Source organism: Gobio gobio (genome assembly GCF_949357685.1).
Source record: "Gobio gobio genome assembly, chromosome: 22".
NCBI lineage: Eukaryota > Metazoa > Chordata > Actinopteri > Cypriniformes > Gobionidae > Gobio > Gobio gobio.
Genome location: NC_137118.1, coordinates 13,032,467 through 13,058,793, shown reverse-complemented (window position 1 = coordinate 13,058,793; position 26,327 = coordinate 13,032,467). Strand labels below are relative to the sequence as shown.

The 26,327-nt window shown below is 42.2% G+C and overlaps 2 protein-coding genes across 2 annotated transcripts in view; one reads left to right on the top strand and one right to left on the bottom strand.

The window, feature by feature from the left end:
- Positions 1 to 4,792: 4,792 nt before the first annotated feature.
- On the top strand, positions 4,793 to 8,580 carry hrh2b (histamine receptor H2b; the record flags this gene model as incomplete). The annotated part of the gene is made up of 2 exons (XM_079805241.1): positions 4,793 to 5,413; positions 8,239 to 8,580. The coding sequence occupies 2 exons, from the start codon at positions 4,793 to 4,795 to the stop codon at positions 8,578 to 8,580; spliced, it is 963 nt and encodes a 320-aa protein (XP_079661367.1).
- Positions 8,581 to 19,723: 11,143 nt separating this feature from the next.
- LOC307119161 (uncharacterized protein) overlaps positions 19,724 to 26,327 on the bottom strand; it is a 38,053-nt gene continuing 31,449 nt past the window's right edge. The window contains exons 21-31 of the mRNA XM_079805240.1: positions 26,068 to 26,304; positions 25,688 to 25,897; positions 23,028 to 23,133; positions 22,566 to 22,715; positions 22,397 to 22,459; positions 22,131 to 22,313; positions 21,825 to 22,031; positions 21,127 to 21,732; positions 20,892 to 21,037; positions 20,629 to 20,803; positions 19,724 to 20,428 (exon numbers count right to left, since the gene is read on the bottom strand). Of these exons, the coding sequence (XP_079661366.1) occupies positions 20,148 to 20,428; positions 20,629 to 20,803; positions 20,892 to 21,037; positions 21,127 to 21,732; positions 21,825 to 22,031; positions 22,131 to 22,313; positions 22,397 to 22,459; positions 22,566 to 22,715; positions 23,028 to 23,133; positions 25,688 to 25,897; positions 26,068 to 26,304 (2,364 nt within the window). The 3' untranslated portion in view covers positions 19,724 to 20,147. The remainder of the gene's footprint in view (positions 20,429 to 20,628; positions 20,804 to 20,891; positions 21,038 to 21,126; positions 21,733 to 21,824; positions 22,032 to 22,130; positions 22,314 to 22,396; positions 22,460 to 22,565; positions 22,716 to 23,027; positions 23,134 to 25,687; positions 25,898 to 26,067; positions 26,305 to 26,327) is intronic.

The window sequence follows — 26,327 nt, the reverse complement described above, 5'->3', positions numbered from 1 at the left end:
CAAACATTCCAGAGTGCTTACATGGGTGTCAAAGGAATAAATTAGATTGCCTAGCAAGTAACTATGGTCTCTTTATTGTATATTTCTCACTTGTGCAAACATGTCTGGTGCTGTAAAATCCACATGGAAACCAACAATGACAAAGTGATTATGTGCTTTCCTCCCTTTACAAGTATCTGTTCAACCCACTGTCATCTTCTCCTGTGATTTTATCTCAGCAGTGTTCATCATCGGCAACTAATGTAGCTTTGAATGCAAAATACAAGAAAAATAAATCAATATCCCAGCACCCTACCACTGTGATTTAAATAAATTTATATTAAAAAAGTACAAGAGAAAAAGAAATAAGCTACAATTGAGAGAGAGATCTTGTATAACTCAGGCCTTTTTGTCCTTGCAGTAAACAGGGGCCGAAGTTTTGCATTAAATTTGCATTCAATTTAGATTCAGATTTGCATTACATTTTTTTTGGTGACCTTCCAGAAGACATAATACCACACCATATCAGACAAGCGCATTCATTAACATTTCTTTGTGCTAACACATAAGTTTCAAAATATGAATGGTAGAGAATAGTCCAACCCAGGATCATTGGGAAAACATGCCTTTGGCGACATGTCTGCAAAATGGCAACTTTCTGTGACACTATGAAGGTGAAATGTCCAGTGAGTGACACTAAAAGCATTTTCAGTTTTATTTGAAACAGAAGAATCTTGCAACGTTTTATTACGTCAGTTGTCAGTTGTTGTATAACACGACAAATGTCCAGCAATTGGTGTTAAAAAGTTTATGCTCCATCACGCTTGAAAAAAGTAACAAATTACCTACGCTAAACCATACCATACCCTAAACCTAACCATTAATGTTATCAAAAGCAAACATGAAACATTTTCTGAAGAAGCCATGTAATTTTAGCTCACTTCCTCAAGTCTTTTGAGCTCTTTTACTGTGACTTGTAGGGTACACCAGGTGAGCTTCCAAGCAAGTTTACTACATCAGGAAAGCCACATATATGGAGCTAATGGAGTGATGCAAATGTCAAAATATATTACTTTTTAAATCATGCATTATGCTTAAAGTGTTTTGAGGTCATACCATAGTATTGGGCAGGAAACCCGGGCCCCGAGTGGTTGGGAGCATCTCTGTTGTGGCTTGATTTCTTTTTGTTGTGGCCTGTTTTCGTTGTGTTGTGAACTTATGTTGTGAACTTACAACACAACGAAATCAAGCCACAACACAAATAAAACAAGCCACAACACAGCGGAAAAAAGCCACAACACAACGGAAACAAGCCACAACACAACGAAATCAAGCCACAACACAAATAAAACAAGCCACAACACAAATAAAACAAGCCACAACACAACGAAATCAAGCCACAACACAAATAAAACAAGCCACAACACAGCGGAAACAAGCCACAACACAACTGAAACAAGCCACAACACAACGAAATCAAGCCACAACACAAATAAAACAAGCCACAACACAACTGAAACAAGCCACAACACAACGAAATCAAGCCACAACACAAATAAAACAAGCCACAACACAACGGAAACAAGCCACAACACAACCGAAATCAAGCCACAACACAAATAAAACAAGCCACAACACAACGGAAACAAGCCACAACACAACGAAATCAAGCCACAACACAAATAAAACAAGCCACAACACAACGTAAACAAGCCACAACACAACTGAAACAAGCCACAACACAACGAAATCAAGCCACAACACAAATAAAACAAGCCACAACACAACGGAAACAAGCCACAACACAACGAAATCAAGCCACAACACAAATAAAACAAGCCACAACACAACGAAATCAAGCCACAACACAAATAAAACAAGCCACAACACAACGGAAACAAGCCACAACACAACCGAAACAAGCCATAACACAATGGAAACAAGCCACAACACAACGGAAACAAGCCACAACACAACGGAAAAAAGCCACAACACAACGAAATCAAGCCACAACACAAATAAAACAAGCCACAACACAACGGAAACAAGCCACAACACAACTGAAACAAGCCACAACACAACGAAATCAAGCCACAACACAAATAAAACAAGCCACAACACAACGGAAACAAGCCACAACACAACGACATCAAGCCACAACACAAATAAAACAATCCACAACACAACGGAAACAAGCCACAACACAACTGAAACAAGCCACAACACAACGAATCAAGCCACAGCACAAATAAAACAAGCCACAACACAACGGAAACAAGCCACAACACAACTGAAACAAGCAACAACACAACGAAATCAAGCCACAACACAACATAAATGCTCCCAACCACTCGGGGCCATCGGAGCGCGGTAAAGTTGCCACTGTTCTATAGTCGGCAATCTTACAAGGATATCAATACTACGATTAGTTTAACAATATGTAGGCTAACCATTGTTTATCGACATGAAATATTAATTCAAAATCACCTACATGCATTATAGCTGCATATTTATGCTCGAGAATGCTTTGACCCGATACCACGGAACGTCTGCAAATTCCACCAAGTGGTTGAAACGCATCATTTGTATTAATTAAAATTACTTTTACCATTTAAAAACAGACATGTGAAACATGTTCCACAGCTTGATTGTATTGGTAAAACTGACTTAGTAATGCACAACACAACATTGGAATTTTAACATTTAAAAAAATATATGTATATTCATACAAGATACGTTTCAACAACTTGGTGGAATTGGCAGACGTTCCCTTAGCCATGGTAAAACAATTGCACACTTAAAACTGATCGCAGTGTTTAAATATTTGTAAGACTGGCAAATCTATAGAACAATGCCAGGAAAACTAAATTTACCGCACTCAGAGAGCCCCCTAGTGGTCGGGAGCATTTCCACTGTGTGTGTTATGTACCCTTTATGGTTACATGAAAAGTGAATTTGTGAGCATCAGATGAGCTGAATGTGTCAGAATAAACACTAAACACATGTGATATCATTAGCGGCATGCCAATTCAGAGGCTGCATCGTTCGTAGGACGCAGACTTCAAAGGCTACACCTTCCAAGTCTGCAAAGGTCAGGCCGAGTGTTGTTAAATGGGACGGTCTAGCCTACAGAGGACTGCTCTTGTCGCCTAGCAACTGTGACAGCTGCCGTTGATGAACGGCAGTAACCTTTGTCCTGGACTTTTTTGAAAGTTATATTCAACAGTCTGAAAACCAAACAGGGTTCACAACTTGTCTAATTATGTTCACCTTGGTCTATTTACATGTTCATAATAAAGAGTATAAACTATATAAGATCACGTCTTAGTGAGATATGTCAACATTTAAACCGCTTTAAAGTTTTGTATCATTGAATATTCGACTAAAAAACCAAATACTTAAAAGTGTAATCTGGCAATTTCTCTAAAAAACGGTCGTCACCGGCGTGCAATGAATTCTGAGATAGGCAAGGCCATGAAGGAGTGGCATTTTGAGGCCGCATTTGAAGGAGCCTTCGAATTGGGACAGCCTTCCTTGCGCCACTGTAACGTAATCGGCCTTTGAATGCAGCATTCAATGAAATGAAATTGGCTTCAGGGCTGAGTTTGCGCTGAACTGGTTTGGAATCACACGTTTGCTACACTCATAATGACTGGATGGTAACAAATGATTTTCAAAACTTCACAAAGCAGTGTTTCGAAAGTGCCCATCACCAGATTGAAACATGTTTTTTCCAATGAGCCTAGCCTTGCAATGACCCAATGAAGGCCTGGTTTCACAGACAGGGCTTAGATTAAGCCAAGATTAGGCCTAAATTCAATTAGGACATTTAAAGGGATAGTTCACCCAAAAACGAAAATGTGATGTTTTTCTGCTTACCTCTAAGGCATCCAAGATGTAGGTGTCTTCGTTTCTTCAGTAGAACACAAATGAAGATTTTTAACTCCAACCGTTGCTGTGTGTCACTCATATAATGCGTGTCAATGGGGTCGAATTCTATTAGAGTAAAAAAAACATGGACAGACAACTTCAAATTAAACCCCGCGGCTCGTGACGACACATTGATGTCTTAAGACACGAAACGATCGGTTTCTGAGAGAAACCGAACGGTATTTATGCAATTAATTTCACCTCATATCAGACGAACGCTTTAGCTCTGCAGACTGCCATCACTTCCCGTGTGTGAGGTCAAAATTCTGTCCGGGTCATAGATATATACATAGATACCTCATTAGTGCCTGCGTGGATCATGCCGTGGATCACTCGAATGAGGTATCCATGTTTTTTTTTACTCTAATAGAATTAGACCCCATCGACAAGCATTATATGAGTGACACACAGCAACGGTTGGAGTTAAAAATCTTCATTTGTGTTCTACTGAAGAAACGAAGACACCTACATCTTGGATGCCTTAGGGGTAAGCAGAAAAACATCAAATTTTCGTTTTGGGGTGAACTATCCCTTTAAGTAGCTTTTATAAAAGTGCCTTTGAAAAAACCTTACTGGTGTGCATCTTGAGACAAAACACTGGCACTGACATATTTTAATATATGAACTGGGATGAGATGAAGTTAAATAAAGTTGACTAAATGGCTGCTTTTTTCTGTAACCATGTTCTTTTTCTTGTAGGAATGAACCTGGGCTGATATCTGAGCAGTGGCCATAGATGTTAATGTTATGGCAGTTTTATAGCACCTAATGTAAATGTTTGAGAAAAACAGATGACACGTGGAGTCCTGAATAAACTAGTTTGGATATCACTCTGACGTAGGAGGACACAAATCTCCAAGCTTTCCAGCTTCAGCAGCTAACAATGACGTTCACTGCCCTGCGCTGGGTGGTACTGGTGGTCTTCATTGCTCTGACCGTTTGTGGAAACGTGCTGGTTTGTCTGGCTGTGGCCACCAGTCGGCGTCTGCACCAGATTAGTAGCTGTTTTATACTATCACTGGCTGTGACAGACTTGCTGCTGGGTTTGCTGGTACTGCCACTCTCTGCCATGCTGGAATTACGCAGCGGGAGATGGCCTCTCGGTGGTGTCTTTTGCAACATCTACATCTCTCTGGATGTAATGCTCTGCAGTGCTTCAATCCTCACTCTACTGGCCATTAGTGTTGATCGTTATCTTGCGATTTCCAGTCCACTCTGCTATCCCAGGAGGGTCACACCTAGGAGGGTGGCGGTCACTCTGACTGCAATCTGGACATGCTCTCTGGCTGTGTCCTTTGTGTCTATTAACCTAGGCTGGAACACACCTGACTTTAGAGTGCAAAACCTGGACTGGGTCATGTGGGATGAAGGAGAGGAAGGCAGGACCTGCCGCTATGAATGGAATAATAATTATGTGCTGCTGAAAGCATTTGGAATCTTCTACCTCCCTCTGCTGGTCATGTGTGGAATGTACCATCGTATATTCTGTGTTGCACGTGAGCAGGTACGTTTCTCCACTTGGGTCAATGACATGACAATTATATCCCGATCTATTTATTCACTTCCAACATGCACTGACTGGAATACACCTCTTCTATGATGGACATGTTTTAATTTCTGAATTAAAAGAATTATGTGTTTGTGGGGGGTATAAGAATAAAGCAAAATAGAAATGTCAAGGTGATACAACTATCTATCATAACGAAGAGGGGGAAACTGATTAAAATAGTTACAGTTTATGCAGTTTGGCATAATCTTCTTCTTAGAAAAAAGTTGCACAGCTTAATATTAAGAATAAGGTTATGTGAAGCAGACTAGCATGTAGAAGCGTGCATACAATAAACAGGAAATGACATCATAGAGAGAACTAAATCTTTATTAAAATATATAAACGGATCATTTTTGTGTTGTAAAATAAGTGTATTTAATGAATTGAGTAAATATAAATTTAATTTAAAAAAAAAAAACTTACTTTTTTTAAAGTTATTTTTTTATTTTATGGTTACACTAAGAGACATTAATCTTAGTTGTTGGTCATAAAATAATATGACATAAATAGAACTACACTGAACAGAATTATAAACGCAACACTTTAGTTTTTACCTCCATTTTTCATGAGCTGAACCCAAAGATCTAAGACTTTTTTCCTGTGTACACAAAAGGCCTATATCTCTCTAATATTGTTCATAAACTTGTGGCATTGTGCTGTGTGATAAAACTGCACATTTTAGAGTGGCATTTTATTGTGGCCTGCCTAATGCCGAGTTCACACTATCTGATTTTAGGCCTGATTTTGACTCGCCGACAGGTTTTGCGAAATTGCCGACAAATGCCCAAAATCATGTCACTCACATGCACAAGCACCGATTTGCGAATGATCAAAGATGGGATCTGAGAGAATCGCCGATGAGCGTTTCAAAATCCTGCTGTGTGAAACGTGTTCTGACTGAAAATTACATTTATGATGACCTACAGCCAATGAGAGAGCAAGATACAGGGCAACGGGAGGTTCGGGGAGGAGTTATAGAACAGCGTATCAGTATTTTAATAGATATATTTACAATTCCATCAAACAGAAACAAAGCACAGACATTTGCTTGACCAGCCGCAACAGCAGCACATTGCAAAATGATTTATTTACCTCAAACTCTCTTTGCAAAACACAATCCGTGCTCCCTGTCTCCCCAACCATTTCCTCCGCCATAATCTGTTTTCTTTTTCTCCTTTTCGCTGCAAATCAGCGCACAGACAATTTGGATCGCAAACTTTCTGCAGTTTATAATTTTTAATAACAATTCCAGTCTCGAGCAAGAGCTCCGGTCTGACGTATGCGCAATCTCGCATTGTTTACTTCTCACGTATTTTGCACACCGGAGAGAGTTGTCTGTGATTCTTCCTATTGTGAAGTCGTGCAATGTGAAACCTCCTGTCAGTGATCCGACGAGTTTGAAAACCGTGCAGTCTGAACTCAGCATAAGGCACACCTGTGCAATAATCATGCTGTCTAATCAGCATCTTGATATGCCACACCTGTGAGGTGGATGGATTAACTCGGCAAAGGAGAAGTGCTCACTAACACAGATTAAGACAATAAGAGAAATAGGCCTTTTGTGTACATAAAAAAAGTATTAGATCTTTGAGTTCAGCTCATAAAAAAGTGTTAATTATTAATTTTCTTCAGTGTACAAAGAGTAGGGGAGCGCGGGGCACAACCTAACGCGGGGTTAGTTGTAACACCCATGTTTTAATCCTTTCCACACGCCAGAATGACAAAACTTAGTGTATTTACTATTTGCCATATCAACATTATTTAGAGAAAAAATAGCGCCAAAATTAAAAAATCTCTGAAAGATATCAGTGAACATTTATTTAATAATACAAAAGTAAATTTCTTACTCAAGTTTATTTTTCAGCTCTGTTTTTTGTGTTTATTTAAAATAAGACAAATACAATATTATTTTAATCTTATATCTTTTATTTAACAGTTGAGATTGTTCTTTAATGTTGATCTAACCAGCAGAAGACACGAGCCGCGATTTAAATCCCAGTTGTGCAGGCGGGGTGTTGTAACACTGCGTTACAATGAGCCCCTATTAGAACTACGCTGTTATATTCTAAACTTTTATGAATTCTTTTGAGAAACCATGAGAAAAGGGGGAATAATGACAGAGTTAATGTTCAGAAATTATTCATTATTATTATTGTTTTTAACTATGCTGTATAGCTGTATTTAGCGATGTGTTTGTTGTCGAACTCAAAAATGAGTATATTTTTAATGATTAAAAAAATGCCATTATTTTATTTTAAAAAGTTAATAATTGTATTTTGTTGACAAAATATTTTAGTTTGTCTTGGATATTTTTTTGATTATATCAGATAACATTTTAAGCTGTCATTTGGTCATGTTACATTGTGCCCCTCACATGTTACAATGTACCCCACCTATGGGGCATGTTGTCACATTTCACTTCCATTCTTTCGGGGTAAATCAAGAATAAAGTATACACTGTATTAATGAAACAAACCCACATAATTGTACTAGACGTGTGCAATTAATGTGGTAGAAAATTAATACTAAAAATCAAAAATTAATTACACAAACGGAGAAATTCAAAAAGCGTTAGGTTGGTAGGTAGTTGCTCTCCCCTACATTCCTAAAAAGAAAAATTCAATTTTTCCCTCCCTTTTCAAAAGTCACACACTCCCTCTTATTTGTCATTGACCCACCTCATAAACATCATACCAAATATCTCATTGTATCCCCCCAGAAAAAGTAAACTGCGATTTCTCTGTTCCCTTTCTCACTCTCTCTTCATGTCTCACTTTTAGGTGCGTCGTATACGGGCAACCACTCCATCCTTTGCGCAGGCTGCAAATGCAGTTGCCACTGCGCGTGAACACAAAGCCACAGTGACCCTGGCCGCAGTGCTTGGTGCTTTTGTCATTTGCTGGTTCCCCTATTTCACCTACTTCACATACATGGGAATGTTGGCAGAGACCCATCCGAACAAATTGACTCACTCTATCGTTCTTTGGTTGGGATATCTCAACTCTGCACTGAACCCTATTCTCTACCCAGCCTTAAACCGAGATTTCCGTCGGGCATGCGTACAGCTGCTCTGCTGTAGACGCAGCAATCAGGGAGATTTGCCTTTTGTTCACCCCTTCTAAAAGAAAAAGACTCATAGCTATACAACAAAACACACAGTGGTCTACCAGGACTTGTCTCATTCACTCCAGTGAATGTATATTACATATGCTAGCATCCCAAAATGAAGATAAGAATAGCCTGCAATGACTATAATAACAATACCAGATTCCAGACAATATATAAATGATGACTTAAGCATTTCAAATGCACTAATATTTGATTATTAAAGGGGTCCTTGATTATGATTTCACTTTTTAAACTTTAGCTATGTGTAATGTTGCTGTTTGAGCAACTTCTGCAAAGTTTCTACGCTCAAAGTTCAAAGCAAAGGGAGATATTTTCTTATAAAGAAGTCACTTTTACAACAAACGGCTGGTAGGGACTACAACAAGCTTTTTCCCAGGATGGTGTCATCACTAACCCTAAAATTTACATGCATCCTGTCCACAAGAACACGCAATAAAGTGGGTGAGGCCCTGTTAAAGGTGAACTATGTAGGATTTTTGCAGTAAAACATCCAGAAACCACTAGGCCAGTGTTATATATTTTGTTTAGTTGAGTACTTAGAATATCCCAAATGTTTTCAACTATTTGTAAATCGTGAGAAAATTGCTATTTTAACCAAGGAACCGGGACGTGTGAGCTATGCGTGTGAGGGAGTCGCCTGTCGATTGCGTCATATCTGCGTCACCCTCGGTCTCCGGTTTTATTCAGTGAAACACTTTACTCTCACTGCAGTGTGAACAAGTGTCATAGCAGCCGCCGAGCGAACGTCATAACTTCCTTTTCAACACACTCAGATATATCTAATACGATAAACAGAGCTGCGTTACCTCACACTCAGCACTGGAGAAGAGGAAGTGCCGCCGGCAACCGTGTCATAATAAAAGTCCCGCCAGCGACTATGCCATAATAACAGTCCCGCTCTTCAATCGCTCCTGCGGCCTTGCTCAGCTCCACAACACTCGCTCCTGCTCTGCTTCAGACTACAGTAATGTTAATAATCGCATCCATGAACATGATTTCTGCCCGAGTCCTATCCTGACTGTTTTCCACCGGCTGTGAGGTGAAGACCACATGTCCCAAGATTCTGCGCTCAAACGTGGCGTCATCAAACTACGCCTTTGTTTTGAACAGGCGACCTCTAGTGGACGGAAAAGTTACATAGTGTAGCTTTAAGAGGAACAGATGTTGTAGTAGAGCACATTTGGGAATCTGCTCAAGGTATCGCATCCGTCTTTTCACATTTATTGCTAATGAGTACATAACACAAATGCAATATCATATCATATAAGCAAGATGACAGCATAAGTTATAACCATAATTAAACTAAACTGTACCTGTTCTATCTTCATGCAGCATATATTCTCTGGCTTTGAAGGCACCTTACAAGAGTTCCCACATGAGCGAATTATAGGGCTGGTAAGCAATTCCAAAAAGAATCGATTCCTTGATTCCAAGGCGCTGGGAATCGAGAGTCGATTCCAAAGTTTGGAATCGATTCCATCAAGGGGAATCAACTCCTCTTTTAAGAGCCCTTTTCGGTTCAATGGAGTTAATCATTAATTTGTCTCTCACTAACTAATTGTTATTGGAAGTCCATTTCATTTCCACAAAAGATTATCTCGGACAGTTTGTTTTAATGAACCAGTTAAAAATAAAACAATTCTGCGTCACTGCGTAAAGACGTTACTATAACGTAATTCTAACAACTTAGTTTTATTGTCTGCCACGCTGAAACATACAAATAAAGCCATATAAAACATTTCACAGATTATTAGCCTACTTTTCATTCACTTAGTTTATTGTCATTGTTTCCTTCTGTGATCCTGCATCTTGGACAAGTTTACTACATTTTGCACCCCAAAACTCCATGATTTTAGCTGTTATGTTGTCCAAAACGGTAGGTTTTGAGCGCTGTTTGGTCTGCAATAACAGATGCAGATGTGAGGGTTTCACTTAAATAAAATGCAGTTTTTTTCTTTCTATAATCCAATGATAATCCTGAAAGAAAATGTGCCCTACTGTTGCTGTAGTAACGAATGTAACGTCCTTGTGCACATGATTGGAAAAAAAATCCACGCACTCTTATATCATTTTTGTTGTTAATATTGTGGCTATTGTGGTTTCATTGAACAGTGTGCCTCCTACATTTTATGCACATGCATTTTAGACATGTCATGTAGTTCTAACCATGAAATAAATGCACATCCTTGAATAATGCGCTTATTAATTTATTAAAGCACATTTACTGCTGGGCTATGGGCCATTTCAGGGGCATCCATAATTAAAATCATGATTACTTAGTTATTGAACTGTATCTTAATTTTACAAAATGTAAAGCTTCAGAGAATGATACTTTCTTCATCCTTAAATCATGTTGTCACTCTGGAACTAGGTACCTCCAATCTTTTGTTAAACTCTTTTGTTTGACTCCAGCGATTCCAGAACCAGGAATCGGTTTACAAATATTTCGGAATCTAACAGCCCTAGCAATTTATAGATTATCATGACAGAACATGCTAATCGAGGACTTGAAGATAGTTAACTCCACATCAGCTACATAAAAGAATCAACTAACCATTCAGAAATGTCCTGTTGCATTCTACATGTTGTCACGTCATCATGAGTCTCTCCATCTTTGTTCGCCTCTGGTTTAAACATAAAAGGCTGAACAGTTTCTGACATTTTCAGTGCTTGTCTGCGTGAGGTAATCAGAGCTGCTAACAGGAGCTCTTGAAGCTCCGCCTTCTTCCAGCTCATTTGCATTGAAAGGGACACTTTTTTTTTTACATGCTATAAAAAATTATCTGTGGGATTTTGAGCTAAAAATTCACATAAACACTCTGGGGACATCAGAGACTTATTTTACATCTTGTAAAAGAGGCATAATAGGGCCCCATTAAAATGACATGTTTGGCCATAAAATGGAAGGAATCAGAAGTCTTGCACGTCTTCAGGAAAAAAAAAAGATACTTCCAAATTGAAAAATAAAGTGGATAAAATCTGTGCATTGCATGCAAATATTTCTGTTTGTTATCATTCTTGTGACTGACAGCCTCTGCTTTTTCACAACACTGAGGCCAATTCATTAATGACTTTCAGCCACTACCTCAAAATTCCTTAAAGCTCCCATGATTTTTATGTTTCCTGAGGTGTTCTTGTTAATATGATTTATACATCATAAAAATGTCATAATTTAGAAATAAAAGGCACTTCTCTATCCTGATTTTAGCCCTCTGGCTTGAATGCTCTGTTTGAAGGGGCGTGTCTGCTGTAAGACTTCAATGTAAACGCCCACTGTTGTGATTGGCTGACATATTTGCATTTGAAATTAACCTCTATCGAATACTTTACGTTTTTTTTTTTTTTTACTATTACAACTGTCAAGATGAAGGAATTGTGAAAGTGTTGATTATAGCATTATTTGTATATCTTTTCCCATCACATGAAAGGCTGCAGTGATGAGCATTGAGTACACAGACAATGATCTCGTCATTGCAACACTATTTCTCTCACAAAATGCTTTCACCACAGCTAACAGCAGACACAATATCGATATAAATACAGTAAGAGCTTCGTTGTGCAGCATAACAGCATCATTCATTATAGCGGGATTTTTGGCAAGTGTGCAGATACAGGCTACTCGCGATGTGATTGACAGCTTCAGCCATTATAAAGAGAGTGTTCTTTGATCTTTGAGCGTTTCTTTTAATCACAATTTAAATAACAGATTTGTTTCATGCTACTAAGAGAAACAATGTGAAGTTGATCGTTTAGTCACTGGCTTGATTCACTGATGCATACAGTATTCAATTATTTAGAAAGAAAGTCTGTGTGAACTTGAATAATTAGCTACACATCAGAAATCACAGATCAGGCATTAATGAACACTGTTACTCACTGTTTTTGGCGGTGCTGTCAAATCCATATGGTAAAAGTCTGTTTGTAAAGCCTGCGCTGACATTGCGACGGAATTAAATGTAAAAAAAAAAAACAGAATCAATTTTGTCCAAATTCTCTGGGCGGGCAAAGCAGAGAAAGGGGAGCTAACCTTTCCCCGCATGACGACATATATAGGGAAGATTCCAGATGGGCCCATCTGAGCTTTCATTTTCTCAAAGGCAGAGCAGGACACCATTAAAGGAACTGTATGTAAGAAATGTATTTCAATTAATCATAAAATGGCCCTGAAATGTCACTAGACATTAAGAAATCATGTTAATTTCAAATATTTATATCACTGACAACGGTTGTCCGGCCAAGATATTGTCATTTTAAAAGTGAAGTTGCAGCCCTCAACTGATGTTGAAGTTGACATGTTGTGTTTTGGCCTGAAGCGCCACCCTCCACCTATCTACCAATCACGAAGTCAGTAGTGTTTCTGCATTCGGGTTGCCAGCTCTGCTCTAGTTATCACAGCTGCAGCTACAAACTTTTTGGATAAACAATGTCTAACTTTACGAAACCTAAACGACCTCGTTATGAATCAGAAAAACGTTGTGACAGTGTCCGAAATAAAACAAGGAATTGTATAAGAGATGCCTTTGACGGCTGAAAACGTCTCAGGTTACTTGCGTAACCTATGTTCTCTGAGTAGGGAACGAGACGCTGCATCACTTTAATGACGTAATGGGACGCCCTCTGGGTGTGCCGATTGTCTGAAGCCCTTATAGAATCACGCCAATTGATTGGCTGATGGCGCGCACGTCGCCCCACCTGACGTAGTCACCTATATTAGCGCGCGCGCCATCTGCTCCTCAGATTTCTCTGCCGAAAAGGAAGGCCTGTCGGCAGCGCGAGGAGCTTGGCAGCGTACGCAGCGTCTCGTTCCCTACTCAGAGAACATAGGTTACGCAAGTAAGCTGAGACGTTCTCTTTCATAGGTTCACTCGACGCTGCGTCACTTTAATGGCGTAATGGGAACGATATACCAAACACGCCAAGCTAAAGCGCTGCCGTATCTGGCTCAAAGAACACCAGATAACCTGCATGACTAGGTTAAGCAGACAGGACATGCGAACCCGGAGCCATGTCGAGATCCAAACTATAGAATCTCACAAAAGTGTGCGGAGAGGACCAACCTGCCGCCACACAAATATCTTCCAAAAGAGCCCCTCTAAAAAGTGCTTGAGAGGAAGCCACACCTCTGGTAGAATGCGCTCTAATATCAAGAGGTGAAGGTAAACCACGCACCTCATAAGCTAAGGAAATAGCCTCTGTCACCCAATGGGAAACCCTTTGCTTCGAAGCGGCAAGCCCGCGGCGGCCAGCACCGAAGCACACCAACAGCTGGTTAGATTTCCTCCAGCCGTCTGAACGGTCAACATAACACTTCAACGCTCGAACTGGGCAGAGCAAATGAAGTTTCTCGTCTTCCTCCGAGTCAAACGGTGGGGGGTGAAAGGAGTGAAGAGTAATAACCTGAGAGCGAAATGACGTGGACAAAACTTTGGGCACATAACCCGGCCTAGGTCTTAAGGTAACCTTGACTAGGCCAGGGGCAAAATCCATACAGGTCCCGTTAACAGAGAGAGCCTGTAGATCGGCCACTCGTTTCAAAGAAGACAGAGCTAACAAAAGAGCAACTTTGAGAGTCAGAATTCGCTCAGGAGCTGACTCCAAAGGCTCAATTGGAGCCAAAGTTAGCCCTTCAAGGACCACGGAGAGGTCCCAAGAGGGAATACCAGGGGAGCGTGCTGGTCTCAGGCGCCTAACCCCTCGCATGAAAGATGAAACCAGTCTATGCTTGCCTAGAGGGATTTCGTCCGACTCCCTACCGGCAGCTATAGCTGCGACATAGACCCGAAGGGTGGTGGCCGCTGCTCCAGCAGCAAACTTCTCCTGCAGGAACTCCAGAACTGAACCAACCGGGCAGTTAACTGGATCTGCTGCATGAGTCGAGCACCACGACTCAAAGACCCTCCACTTGGAGGAATAGAGCTTCCTTGTGGAGGGGGCTCTCGCATTAGCAATGATCTCCTGAATGTCCGCAGAAAGACCAGCGTTTAGTGTCGTTGGCCCTTGATGGGCCATACCCACAACTTCCAAATCTCCGGGTGAGGGTGCCAAATCCTGCCCTGAAGTTGTGTCAAAAGGTCCTTCCTGACCGGTATCTCCCATGGGGAGGAGTCCAGGAGGAGAACCATCTCCGAGAACCAAGTCTGGGATGGCCAGTGTGGAGCCACCAGCAGGAGGCTGGCCCCACTCTCCCTTACTCTGTACAGAACCGCCGGAATCAGCTTGATGGGCGGGAACGCATAGAGTTTCAGATTGGGCCATGGATGCACGAACGCATCTATCCCCAACGGGGCCAGAGAGCTCAGAGAAAACCAGAGCCGACACTGGGACGACTCCTTCGAGGCAAAGAGGTCCACTTCCGCTTTCCCGAACATCTCCCAAATCTGTGACACAGTTTGAGGGTTCAGCATCCATTCCCCCGACTGGAGCTTCTGTCTCGACAGATAATCTGCAGCGAGGTTTAAGACTCCGGGTACATGGACTGCTCTCAGGGACAAAAACTTGTCCTGAGACCACAGGAGGAGTCGGCGCGCATGCCTGTCCAGGGTGCGCGACCGTGATCCTCCCTGGCGATTTACGTGAGACACCACTGCCATGTTGTCGGTCCTGACAATGACATGATGCCCCCTGAGTGAGGGGAGAAAATGCTGAAGGGCCAGGGATACCGCTCTCAACTGCAGGCAATTTATGTGCCAGGAGAGAACTTCCCCCTCCCAGATCCCCATAGCTGGTCTGCCCTCGAATACCGCACCCCAGCCGGTAAGAGAGGCGTCCGTCGTAACCATTTGGCGACGGAAAACAGCCCCCATCTTGACCCCTTTCTGAAGAAAAAGAGGGTCTCGCCACATTGATAGGGCACGAAAGCAGCCGCGTGACACCTTCAATAGGCGAAGGGCCGATCCTGTTGACCGAGCCCCTGAGCGTTTCATCCACCAGAGGAAGGGCCTCATATGGAGTAGTCCCAGGGGAAGCACCGGGGAAGCTGCGGCCATGAGACCCAGGAGCCTGCGACACGTACCCACAGAAACATGATGGCCTAGCCTGAAGCGGACCAAGCATGTTGTGATACTGGAAATCCGAGCAGGGGCCAAACGGGCCTGCATCGGAACGGAATCCAGACGAACACCTAAGAAGGTGGTCTGCTGAGCCGGAGTAAAAACGCTCTTGTCTGTGTTCACTCTCAAGCCAAGAGATTGAACGTGTCGAAGAACGACATCTCTGTGATGACAGGCTAACTCCCTGGAGTGGGCCAGAATGAGCCAGTCGTCCAGGTAATTGAGAATACGGATGCCCTGGAGCCTCAGCGGGGCCAGAGCAGCATCCATACACTTTGTGAACGTCCTTGGTGCCAGGGCAAGGCCGAAGGGAAGGACTTTGTATTGATAAGCCTTCCCTTTGAAGGCGAACCTGAGAAACTTCCTGTGTCGTCTGACAACCTGAATATGGAAGTAAGCATCTCTCAGGTCTATAGTGACAAACCAGTCCTCCGCACGTATCTGAGACAAGATAGTCTTTAGCGTTAGCATCTTGAACTTCCCTTTGTAGAGGGCGAAGTTCAGGCGGCGGAGGTCCAGGATGGGACGCAGACCGCCGTCTTTCTACGGAACAAGGAAATAACGGCTGAAGAAGACACATTTCTCCTCTGTTGCCGGAACTTCCTCTATTGCCCCCTTTAGGAGGAGAGAAGAGAGCTCTTGTTGTAGCACAGAAGCCTGAGAGGCGCTGTTTACTACCGTCTGAGCGACCCCGTCGAAGCGAGGAGGGTTGCGACAGAACTGAAGCGTGTAGCCTGACTGAATTGTGCGGAGGACCCAGGATGATATCCCTGGCAAAAGCTTCCACTCGTGGAAGAAATTTGACAAAGTGGGAGGTATGATGAGGTGCGGTGGACATACCTGAGTTAGGGTGTCGAGCTGGACCTCTGAGGGGGGTGTGGCCATCCGCAGAGGAGAGCACGTGGCGTCCTGGCACGGAGTAGGCAGTGGAAGGCTGGGCCGCTCTGGTTCCCGGAGAAGACCGCATGTGTCTCCGTCTGGACGAGCGGCGGATGGTGAGCCAATCAGACGTGAGGGGAGAAAGCAGACAGCGTCTCCTTCCTTCAGCGCCGGAAAAGGCGAGGATAGAGTCGGTTCTGTATTCCGAAGCGCGCTGGCAGCGGAAATGACAGAGCTGGATAGGGAGAGCTGGTGGGGGGCGGGCAGAAACGCTTGCGCGGTCTGACCCAGCCCCGGTCGTGAACTGCAGCTCCCCTTTTTCTGACCGGAGGGTCAGGAGCGACTCGAAGTGGCGGAAGCAGAAGGTTTGCTGGGCCGCTTTGGGTCGATGCGTCTGTGAGGACGTTGACGGGGAAATGGACGACCGCGAGCTCCCCAGACCGTGGTGGGTGGAGGATAACTCTGGTCGCTCCTCCGGGCGGTAAACTCTCTTTTGAAAGAGAGAAGGGGGAGGGGGAAGGAGCGTCCCTCGCTCTCCTCGGCATGAACTGCTTAAGAGTGGCAGACTGGGATTTTGCAGATCTGAACTTCTCAACCACAGTATTAACCGCCTCCCCAAACAATCCGGACTGGGAAATCGGAGCGTCCATAAGGAAAACTTTTTCCTTATCGCGAATCTCAGTGAGATTGAGCCATAGAGCGCCCTACAGCGCGAGCTGTGTGTTTAGTAGCCCGTAACGCCAAATCCGTGGCTTTACGAAGCTCCTTTACAGCTTCTGGTGTCAAACCGGTGCCCTCGTCCATTTCCTTCAATACATCCGCCTGATAGGCCTGGAGAATGGCCATAGTATGAAGGGCCATGCCAGCCTGACCAGCCGCCATCTAGGATTTGCCAATCAGGGCAGAAGTGGTCTTACACGGCTTAGTGGAAAGAAGGGGGCGGGACTTCCACGAGGGAGCTGAAGATGGCGCGAGGTGAGTGGCCAGCGTGTCCTCAACCGCGGGAATAGCGGAATAGCCCTGTTCCTCAAAACCCACGAGGTTGGTGAAATCAGCGGCTGCCACGTTAGTTAGGCGGGCTGAGAACGGCTGCTTCCAGGATCTGGAAATCTCACTGTGTAGATCTAGAATTAGGGCCGCTGAGGAATCTCTCATCCAACCGAGAAGATTGAGCTTCGCGGGGTTCATCCGGCCACTCGATCGCGAGCTTCTGTGTAGCACGCGCGAGTACATCCACGAGCTCGTCATATGCCGCTGATGGCCACGCTTCCTGGCCGCTTGGCGGGAGAGCGTCGTCAGTATTTGCAGCACCGAAATCCTCGGAGTCGGATGCTGCAGTGAAAATGACATCCTCCAGTCCGAAGGAAACCGCATCGCGTGCCTCCGGGCTGGGACAGAGATAATCATGCGAGTATTCCACAGGCGGAGTCCCGCGCACGTGCTCGGGGGAGAGAGGGAGAGAAAGGGCGAGGCCCGTCTGCTCGCACTCCACATCCTCGAGCTCTACATCCGAACCCCAGGTCGCGGATCCAAGAGAGGCCTGCGCGGTCTCAAAAACCGCGAGCCTCGAGCGGAGGGTTTTGAGAAGGAGGTTATCGCAGTATTTACAGTTAGAGAACCCCTGAACCGCGTCGCGTACGTGAGGAAATCCCAGACATTAAACACACTTACTGTGGGGATCGTCGATCGCGATGAAGCGAGTGCACGGCGGTGGGCAACGCCGGAATTCCATAGCACTTCACCACAAGGAGAACAAAGTTCCACAATCCGCGGTCGCTGAAGTGCTGAGGTAAATATCGACTGAATCCTAGAATTTTGGGCCAGAAAAATCGATAACCGAAGGGCATGAAATGGCCGCTTCGTGAAGGCAGAGAAATCTGAGGAGCAGATGGCGCGCGCGCGCTAATATAGGTGACTACGTCAGGTGGGGCGACGTGCGCGCCATCAGCCAATCAATTGGCGTGATTCTATAAGGGCTTCAGACAATCGGCACACCCAGAGGGCGTCCCATTACGTCATTAAAGTGACGCAGCGTCGAGTGAACCTATGAAAGAGAACAGAGAATAATTTGAAGACTGATGCCAACGTAGCTAATTTTCTCCTGGACAGGTAAGGTTCACCTATGTTTGGCTAACTTGTACTTAATGTAAATGGACATTTCAAATATGCATGACAGTCGAACAAAGATATGCATGTTCGTGCAAAGTAACGTTAGGTTAGCGCAGATGGAGGAGGTGGGTCATTGAATTGAAAAGGTAACGTTAAGGAATTGTTTGGTAAATAAAAACGGCGAGTCGTCATTGCTAACATTAGTAATGCATTATCAGAGCCCGTTTCTCTGTCACTATGCTGGGACGCTGAGGAAAACAACATTAGCACGCCTATTATGGCACTGTGAAAAAGTATTTGAGACAGTAACCTAACGTAAGCCTCGGTAAAAATTATTCCTCATTCGTTCTTCGCATATATAGTGGACAAAACATGCTGCAAGTTGACCTGTATGACCATTGCTAATGTTATTTAGGTTTGCTGTAATTTTACTATAGTATTTTTTCTTGTGGGAATGTACTGTCACATACGAGCGTTCATATTTACGATTATATTTGGCTAATCGCCATTAGTACATTTTTGCGATTCATAATTACTTCACAAAACATCGCTCTTGAAGCATAAACATAATTAACAGAAAGAAAAAAAACTTACTGTGTACGACTCGTCACTTGCCATTGAAAGCTCTGTGTAGCAGCCTACGTTCCTGCTGGATCCTGCAGCCTATCTGGCAACCTCGAGTCTGGGGGAGGGGGAGAGGGGATACACCGCTCTACAGTAATTTGAAAGTGATTGCAGTACCAGTTTTGACCACAGTCCTACATACAGCTCCTTTAAATTGTGGTTTACACCTATCACCATTTCTAGCCACTGGGGACCATAGACAGGCTAGGGGAACTCATGTTAATGTTAAAAACAAAGTCTCAAAGGGAAATTTTCATGTCATGGGACCTTTTAACTTCTCAACACACAGACTTTGCTTTTAACAATGCACAAATCAAAAATTAAAGATGAATGCTTTCTTAGCCGAAAGGTCAAGACAGGTGTTTGGGAAGGGGTGGGATGATCTTACCTATTCTTATCACGCCCTGGGTAAGTCAACTTTAGCAGTTAACTATGACATTATACAGAGATGTTAGACTTAGATGGAGACTTATTTGAAATGTTTCATGTGTTTTATTTTTCTAATGGTATTTCAGTCAAAACATTTGTTACATTTACATATTATAATTGTAATCAATATGCTCTTTTATCCACTGTAAAACAGAAATGCTCAGCACAAATCCTTATTAGGCTTTTATTTATTATATGTTAAATTAGCAGGATAAAAACAAGTCTCTTACTGATTAACGCAAAGTTTAAAAGAGAACCATGAAAATAAACCAAAATCAGAAAAATCTGAATGTTCTGAGGTTTGGACAAAGCCTTTCCAAGGATTACATTACTGTCCTTTCTCATTTGCCACATTAAAAATGATTGCAAAATGTCTGAAATTCCTGCTTGTAAATATTTTACAGGTTGTATAACACTACCAAAGACCTACAATTCAACCTTATGAAAATAGCAACAAAAACAAAAAATCACTACTGGAAGGTGATTAGGTATTCTGGGTAAGCCTGTACATCATGGAAGATCACAAATATGGTTGGATTGAGGATTTTGTCAACCACACTGTTGTAGAGATCAGCACTACTGGAGCTCTTCGCAGGGGGAACAAGAAGGCCTGCTTTTCCTTGAGTGAAATCACCGACTAGCACCCTGGCGAGGTACATGCGTTTATGTCCTTTGACATCAGGTTTAGAGTAGCCTCGGGCAGAGTAACTCGGATCCACAGCAAAATATGAACCATTCCCATACATGGCTCCTAGAAAACAGAACAAGAGCATTAGACTGTTGGTTTAAAAGACAAATGGATACAAGTGCAAATAAAGTTTATGCTGAATTTGTGGTGAGCAGGGTGCGGCCGACAGCCAAGAGAGAAAATGGACAAGGCCTGGGTCATTTTAAGTTGTTATTTGATTGTTTATATGCTTCCCTAAACTGAACTTTGTTACAGAATAATACCATGCATCCCAGCGTAGCTGCGATTGAAGCCGTGATTGTTGATCTGATCTGTCTTGTCAGGGCCAGTGCCGTGAAAGAGAAGCTTCTCATTGTTTGTATGCTGGTTTTTGTCTTCCAATTCCTCTTTTTTGATCATGTAGTTTCTCCAAAGTGTGCTGTTTTGAACTCTTTCGATCTAGAGACAAGAATAAAAATATTACTATTACACCATAGTGCTAAATTACAACACCAAATCCTTTCGAAACGTATTAGTCTAGTCTTACTTCAATGATGTTGGCGAGTAGATTGGTTCTTCTGAACTCTTTCTCCACTTCTGCATATTCAGTTGAGCCTGCTGCGAGTTTTACAAGAACAACTGGCTTTCCTTTCATGTCTTCCCAGTGTGACGGCAAAGAACTTTGAGCTGCAACTATGGACAAAAATAACAAAACACAGGAATAACTAAATTTTGTACATGATTGCCTTATGATCATTGTCTAAATTATAAAATATTCTCACCTTGCAGATCTACTCTGTTTAGTTCAATACTTATTCTCCCTCTTGTGGCCTCTTTGCGAACTAAATCAGCTACATATTCATCATTATTAATCTTGATTCTCACTGAAGGGTGTCGGTTCATAAAGGCCATTTCCAGCTCATAATTGGTCAGCGTGTCAAAGTCTCTGATGCTGCGTCCATTCTCCTGATATTGCCACTTAACCATACTGCCGATTATAAATGCCTCACGTCTTCTGTATTCATTTCTTTCCACCTTGCGGATCATGTCCCGAACACGACTCTCTGCACTGTGCGCATCTCTTGTCAGTCCCTCCAATGTGACGACAGAGTCTTGGCCTTTCTTCTCAAGTTGGACACTGACTGTGAACTCCCTCTGCATGGCATTCAGCATTTCTACATCCTCCTTGGTGAAATGAGCAATGGCTGGATCACGGATTGGGATGGTCATATGCTCGCGTGATATGAAGCTGTTAATCATGTCCTTGGCTTCCCTCAGGTCCTCTGGTGTCTCTCCACACAGTTGGAACACAGCTGGCTCAATTTCCTCAACCACCATCACAAACTCTTCATTTGTGGGAGATTCTGAATTTCCCCATGTGAAAAGGCCTGAAGGTTTGATAGAAAAAAATATGGATCAATTATCAATAACTTTTTCACATAAATAGTTGAAAAAAGCATTATTTTTATTGTTTACTGACCTTTAAGTTTGGTAAGCAGACCTTTTTCCTCTTCTACTTTCTCACCAGATCTTCTGACCATGCTTTGGTGGAAGTCTGCCACCATGCTCGTCTGGAATATAAGAAACTTCACAAACTTGACATGCACCGGTTTCTTTTTCTTCACAAAGTCAACAACTGCATCAACCATTGCATCTGCTACATCAGCTGGTTTTGCACCACCCTGACCTAAAGGGTTAGAGACAAATTTACCAAAAAAAGTAAATAATCAACAATGTACTGCAACTACTGTATGTAGAAACAGAAGACCACAGAAAAGCGTCTTACCAGTGCCAAGAGCTGGAAAGGCAATGGAGGTAAACCGGCCTTTCTCACATGACTTCAGAACAGAACAAACAACATCCTTAATATCAGATGGATCATTGCGTCCAATAATATGGAGGATGTTTCCACATGGCAGGTTCCCGGCTGTGGTCATAATCTCTGTTTGCTGCATGTTTGATGATCTCACTATTGGAAAAAAAACGGGTTTACCAATCACATCTAAAGTTCATCTCTTGAAGTATAAATCTAAAATTTGAAAGAATACAAACCCATCTGTGCACATTCTTGTTCCACTCGTAATCCAGCGGCGTCTAAAATGGCCTTGGATACTCCTGGATTACAATTAGCAGTTACAATGTAATTCTCTTTTAATGTCAAATTAATTCTAAATTAAACTTAATTAACAGTGTCTGTGTGTGTGTGTGAAGTTGGATTAACCTGTTTTCAGAGAAAATGTCTGATTTGAGGAGTTGACAATGACATCAGTTTTTTCTTTAGTTATGTCTCCTGATGAAACCTCCAGAGTCACTTGACCCAGCTGCATAGTGTACACCTTAGGAGAGGGAGAGGAGACTTTCCCAAAAAGCCCTAATTATAAAGAAAATAATAAAACACAGAGATGTATGGAAAGATCTCATAGCTAACATGATTACTCAATTTAACTATCCTGTATTTACTGATTCATTTATTTTTGGTTCAAATTTTTTTTTTTTTGGCAAGAATTATTCCTATAAATTCATTTCACACAAACATGAAAACTCAATCATAGTTTGTCATGTATGTTAGAACTTTTACTATTGATCACTAGTAGAGAGGCCATAAATCAGAATATTTTTTATCAGAATAAATCTTTTAACAAAATGTATTCAGTAATAACAGAAAAAGATAAGCACGCGTTACCAGAGGTCTGAGCTCTAGCAGAAGTATTTATTTTAGGCATGAAGTGTTGATCTGCTTCTTCTGCGATGGGACCCTGAATGCCGTGTCTAAAGATGCTGGTAAAGCACTAATTGATAAAGCACAGAAATGTGCAAGACAACATTAACATGAGCAATTATGGAAGATGATCTAATTTAAAGAAAAAGATAGTTTAAACAAAACATTATATTTACATTTAAACATTTTGGTAAACATTTTATGTTTTTTATTAAAAGTCTATGGCTGCATTTACAATTTTTTACTCACATCTGACAGAGATCGGAATTTGTTACACACGTGTAAACACAAAAATGCACAAGATCCAATTTTTTCGAATCCGATATAAGCCACTTCCAAATGTGGTTTTAAGTCAGATACATATCCGATATCTGAACATCTGACCTACGTCTAAACACGTATATCCGATTCCCCTTTGAATTCCAAACCACCACAAGATGAGGGCGACATGTTTGCCCACAAAGATAGCTTTTTAATGTTGTATTGTGAAGAAGATGTGCCTGCCTGTATGCTCTAAATTGCAGCTTTTCTATTGAGGTGGAAACTTTATAAAAGGAAAGAAATTGCACTCACAGAAACATTCAGAAGCTGGTTCTAACCTCTGCCCTGTGAGTTTTAGAAATAAAACTTAGCTTAAGTACTGAAAGCTACATTATATTTTTCAGCAAATGAGGTGATAACTTTGCTGTAATTAAAGGGGGGGTGACATGCTGTTTCATGCATACTGATCTTTTTGCACTGTTAAAGACTTGGATTCCCATGCTAAACATTGACACCGTTTCAAAAGCTAAGGTGGACGTTTGATGGGAGTATTTCTTTGCCAAAATTAGTACTTCCTGTTAGTCATAAGTTTTGGAAAGTTTTTTTCGATCATGGGTCCGCTTGACGTCAACAGGGCGGAATTTCCTTGTATGGGCCGTACGGACAATTCTACCGGAAGAGCGCGCGAGAGAGAGAGAGAGAGAGAGAGAGAGAGAGCGCGTGAAAGCAATAGGCTACGCCCATCAAAGCGCTGGCTCGTAGGCTGCGCTGCACAGGTGATGTGACTTCAAGTAATTAACAATGTCACCAAAAAAGTGTGTTTTTGGTTGCCAGGCCAAAACAGTCCTGTACAGATTGCCAAATAACCCCGCGTTAAGGCAACAGTGGATGGAATTTGCTTTTCCGGAGCAGCAACTGAGTTGCGCAAATATTTATGTCTGTTCCCTGCATTTCGGTGCCGATTGTTTTATAAACAAGGCCCAGTTCGACGCCGGATTTTCAGATCGCCTAATACTGAAGGTTGGAGCGGTCCCAACGATAAAGGTCCCAACGTTAGAACCGCAGGCGGTGAGTAAGACTGCTTCAAATGTCTGTTTTTGCCTATGCCCATCAAGTAGCCCAAACATGATCACGTATTGATCAATGGAGCATGCGATGTATAGTGTGTGTAGATTTGTTTAGCTGGCCACTATATGTGTATGTTTGTGTATTGTAAAGCACTCCAAACAACAATACACAAAGAGTGGGGAAATATGTTGAACTAAATAAGCGCGCTTCTTCATTCAAATGCGCTACTATTCCATGTCTTTCTATGTAAACACTAGCCTGACGTGCAAAACCAGTCCGCTTACTACAAATCATGTCTACACAAACCACGCGTAAACACACACACACACACACACACACACACACACACACACACACACACACACGTGTAAATAACACAAGCCGCTAAGCATATTATATAGTTAGTGTAACTTATACCACATAGAGACGTCCTGCTCTAGTCGTTTTTGCTTCTGCTCCTGTTCAACTTCAGCCTCTGGGTCTGATTCCGGATCATAGATGTATGGCTGTATCTGATTAAAAGCCATTTTTTATTTTGAATAAAGTTTTTTCCCGCTTTTAGGGATGACGCAGCTTTCAGACGCACTCAACACAGTAACAGCGGCGCGCGCTCTACATTCTTTAGCTCCGCCCACACGATACGCCCCCAGCCGCACAGCTTTTTTCGGAAAGACTCGGAACAGCGCATCTTTCTTTTATAATTATAATAAAAATAAAGACTTTTCGGAGATATGCAGGATGCAGTGCTACTCTATAGGTACTCAAGATTGACATGAGACTGACTGAAACTGAGTGCCCCCCCCCCCCCCCCTTTAAACCAAAAAGCATCACTATTAGGTTACTCTCTCTCTCTCTCTCTCTCTTTGTAATCTTACAGCGCTACTTTATTTCACTTCAGAATTCTAGATCTAACAACCTATAGATAAACTTACAAATTAAAATTTGTGTTATTTTCCTGTGTATATCCGTTGGGTCAAATTTTGTGCTGCAAAACATCCATGACAGCTGTTATCTTGTCCATGCTGGCAAATGATCATGGCCACCCAACATGAATTATATAAATAATTTTAATAGGCCATTCAAATCCAGAGAGTCTACCATGTGCACAGTAAAGCGATCACATGCAATCATTTTGGGCGGGAATTAATGTAAATACAGATATTAAATACAAGTCGTGTCTAAAGTAAATGTAAACAAGTGGGACAAAAAAATCGGACATGGTCAAAAGATCGGATCGGTGCATTAAGTTTTCAAATGTGTTTTATGGTTCTTGAATCTATTTTTCCTTCACTCACCTGAATGCTCTCCTGGTCAGAAGGGTGCACAATCACGGTTACCTCTCGAAGACTTGTACAGTTAAATTCCTGGGCTTCTGACAGCATGATCCTGGCCACCAGATTTTTAGGAAAGCCAAGATTCCCAGTGCCGATCGCTGGGAAGACGACTGAAGCCATTCCCCTGGTTTCTGCTTTTCTCAGGCTGTCTCTAATTATCTGAATGAGTACCTTACAAATTAAAAAAACAAAAAGCATCTGTTATGATCTTTAAAGAAGGTACCATTTAAGTAAATAAGCCCAGCCTACATGTGAGGCACATTTGTAATATTTATTTAACTTTAAAATTGTTATTAACTGAAAAACAAAAATACATTTGACAGAGGTAAATTATTTCTCACCCTATCTGCTGAGCCTTGTCCACCATTCCAAAATGGACAGACTACGTGGAAGACTTTGGAACATTTCAGTCTATAGCCATCTGTGATGAACATTTCACCATAATTGACATTGCTTGAGCGAGCAGCTGTGGTGATTTCTGACTGGAGCTGATGACCAGCAGTCTGAAGGAGTGCTTTGGAGACAGCACCTTTACTGAGGTCCAAGTCATTTGATATAGTGTTTACAATTATATCAGCCTGCAGGAGAAACAAATAAGTCA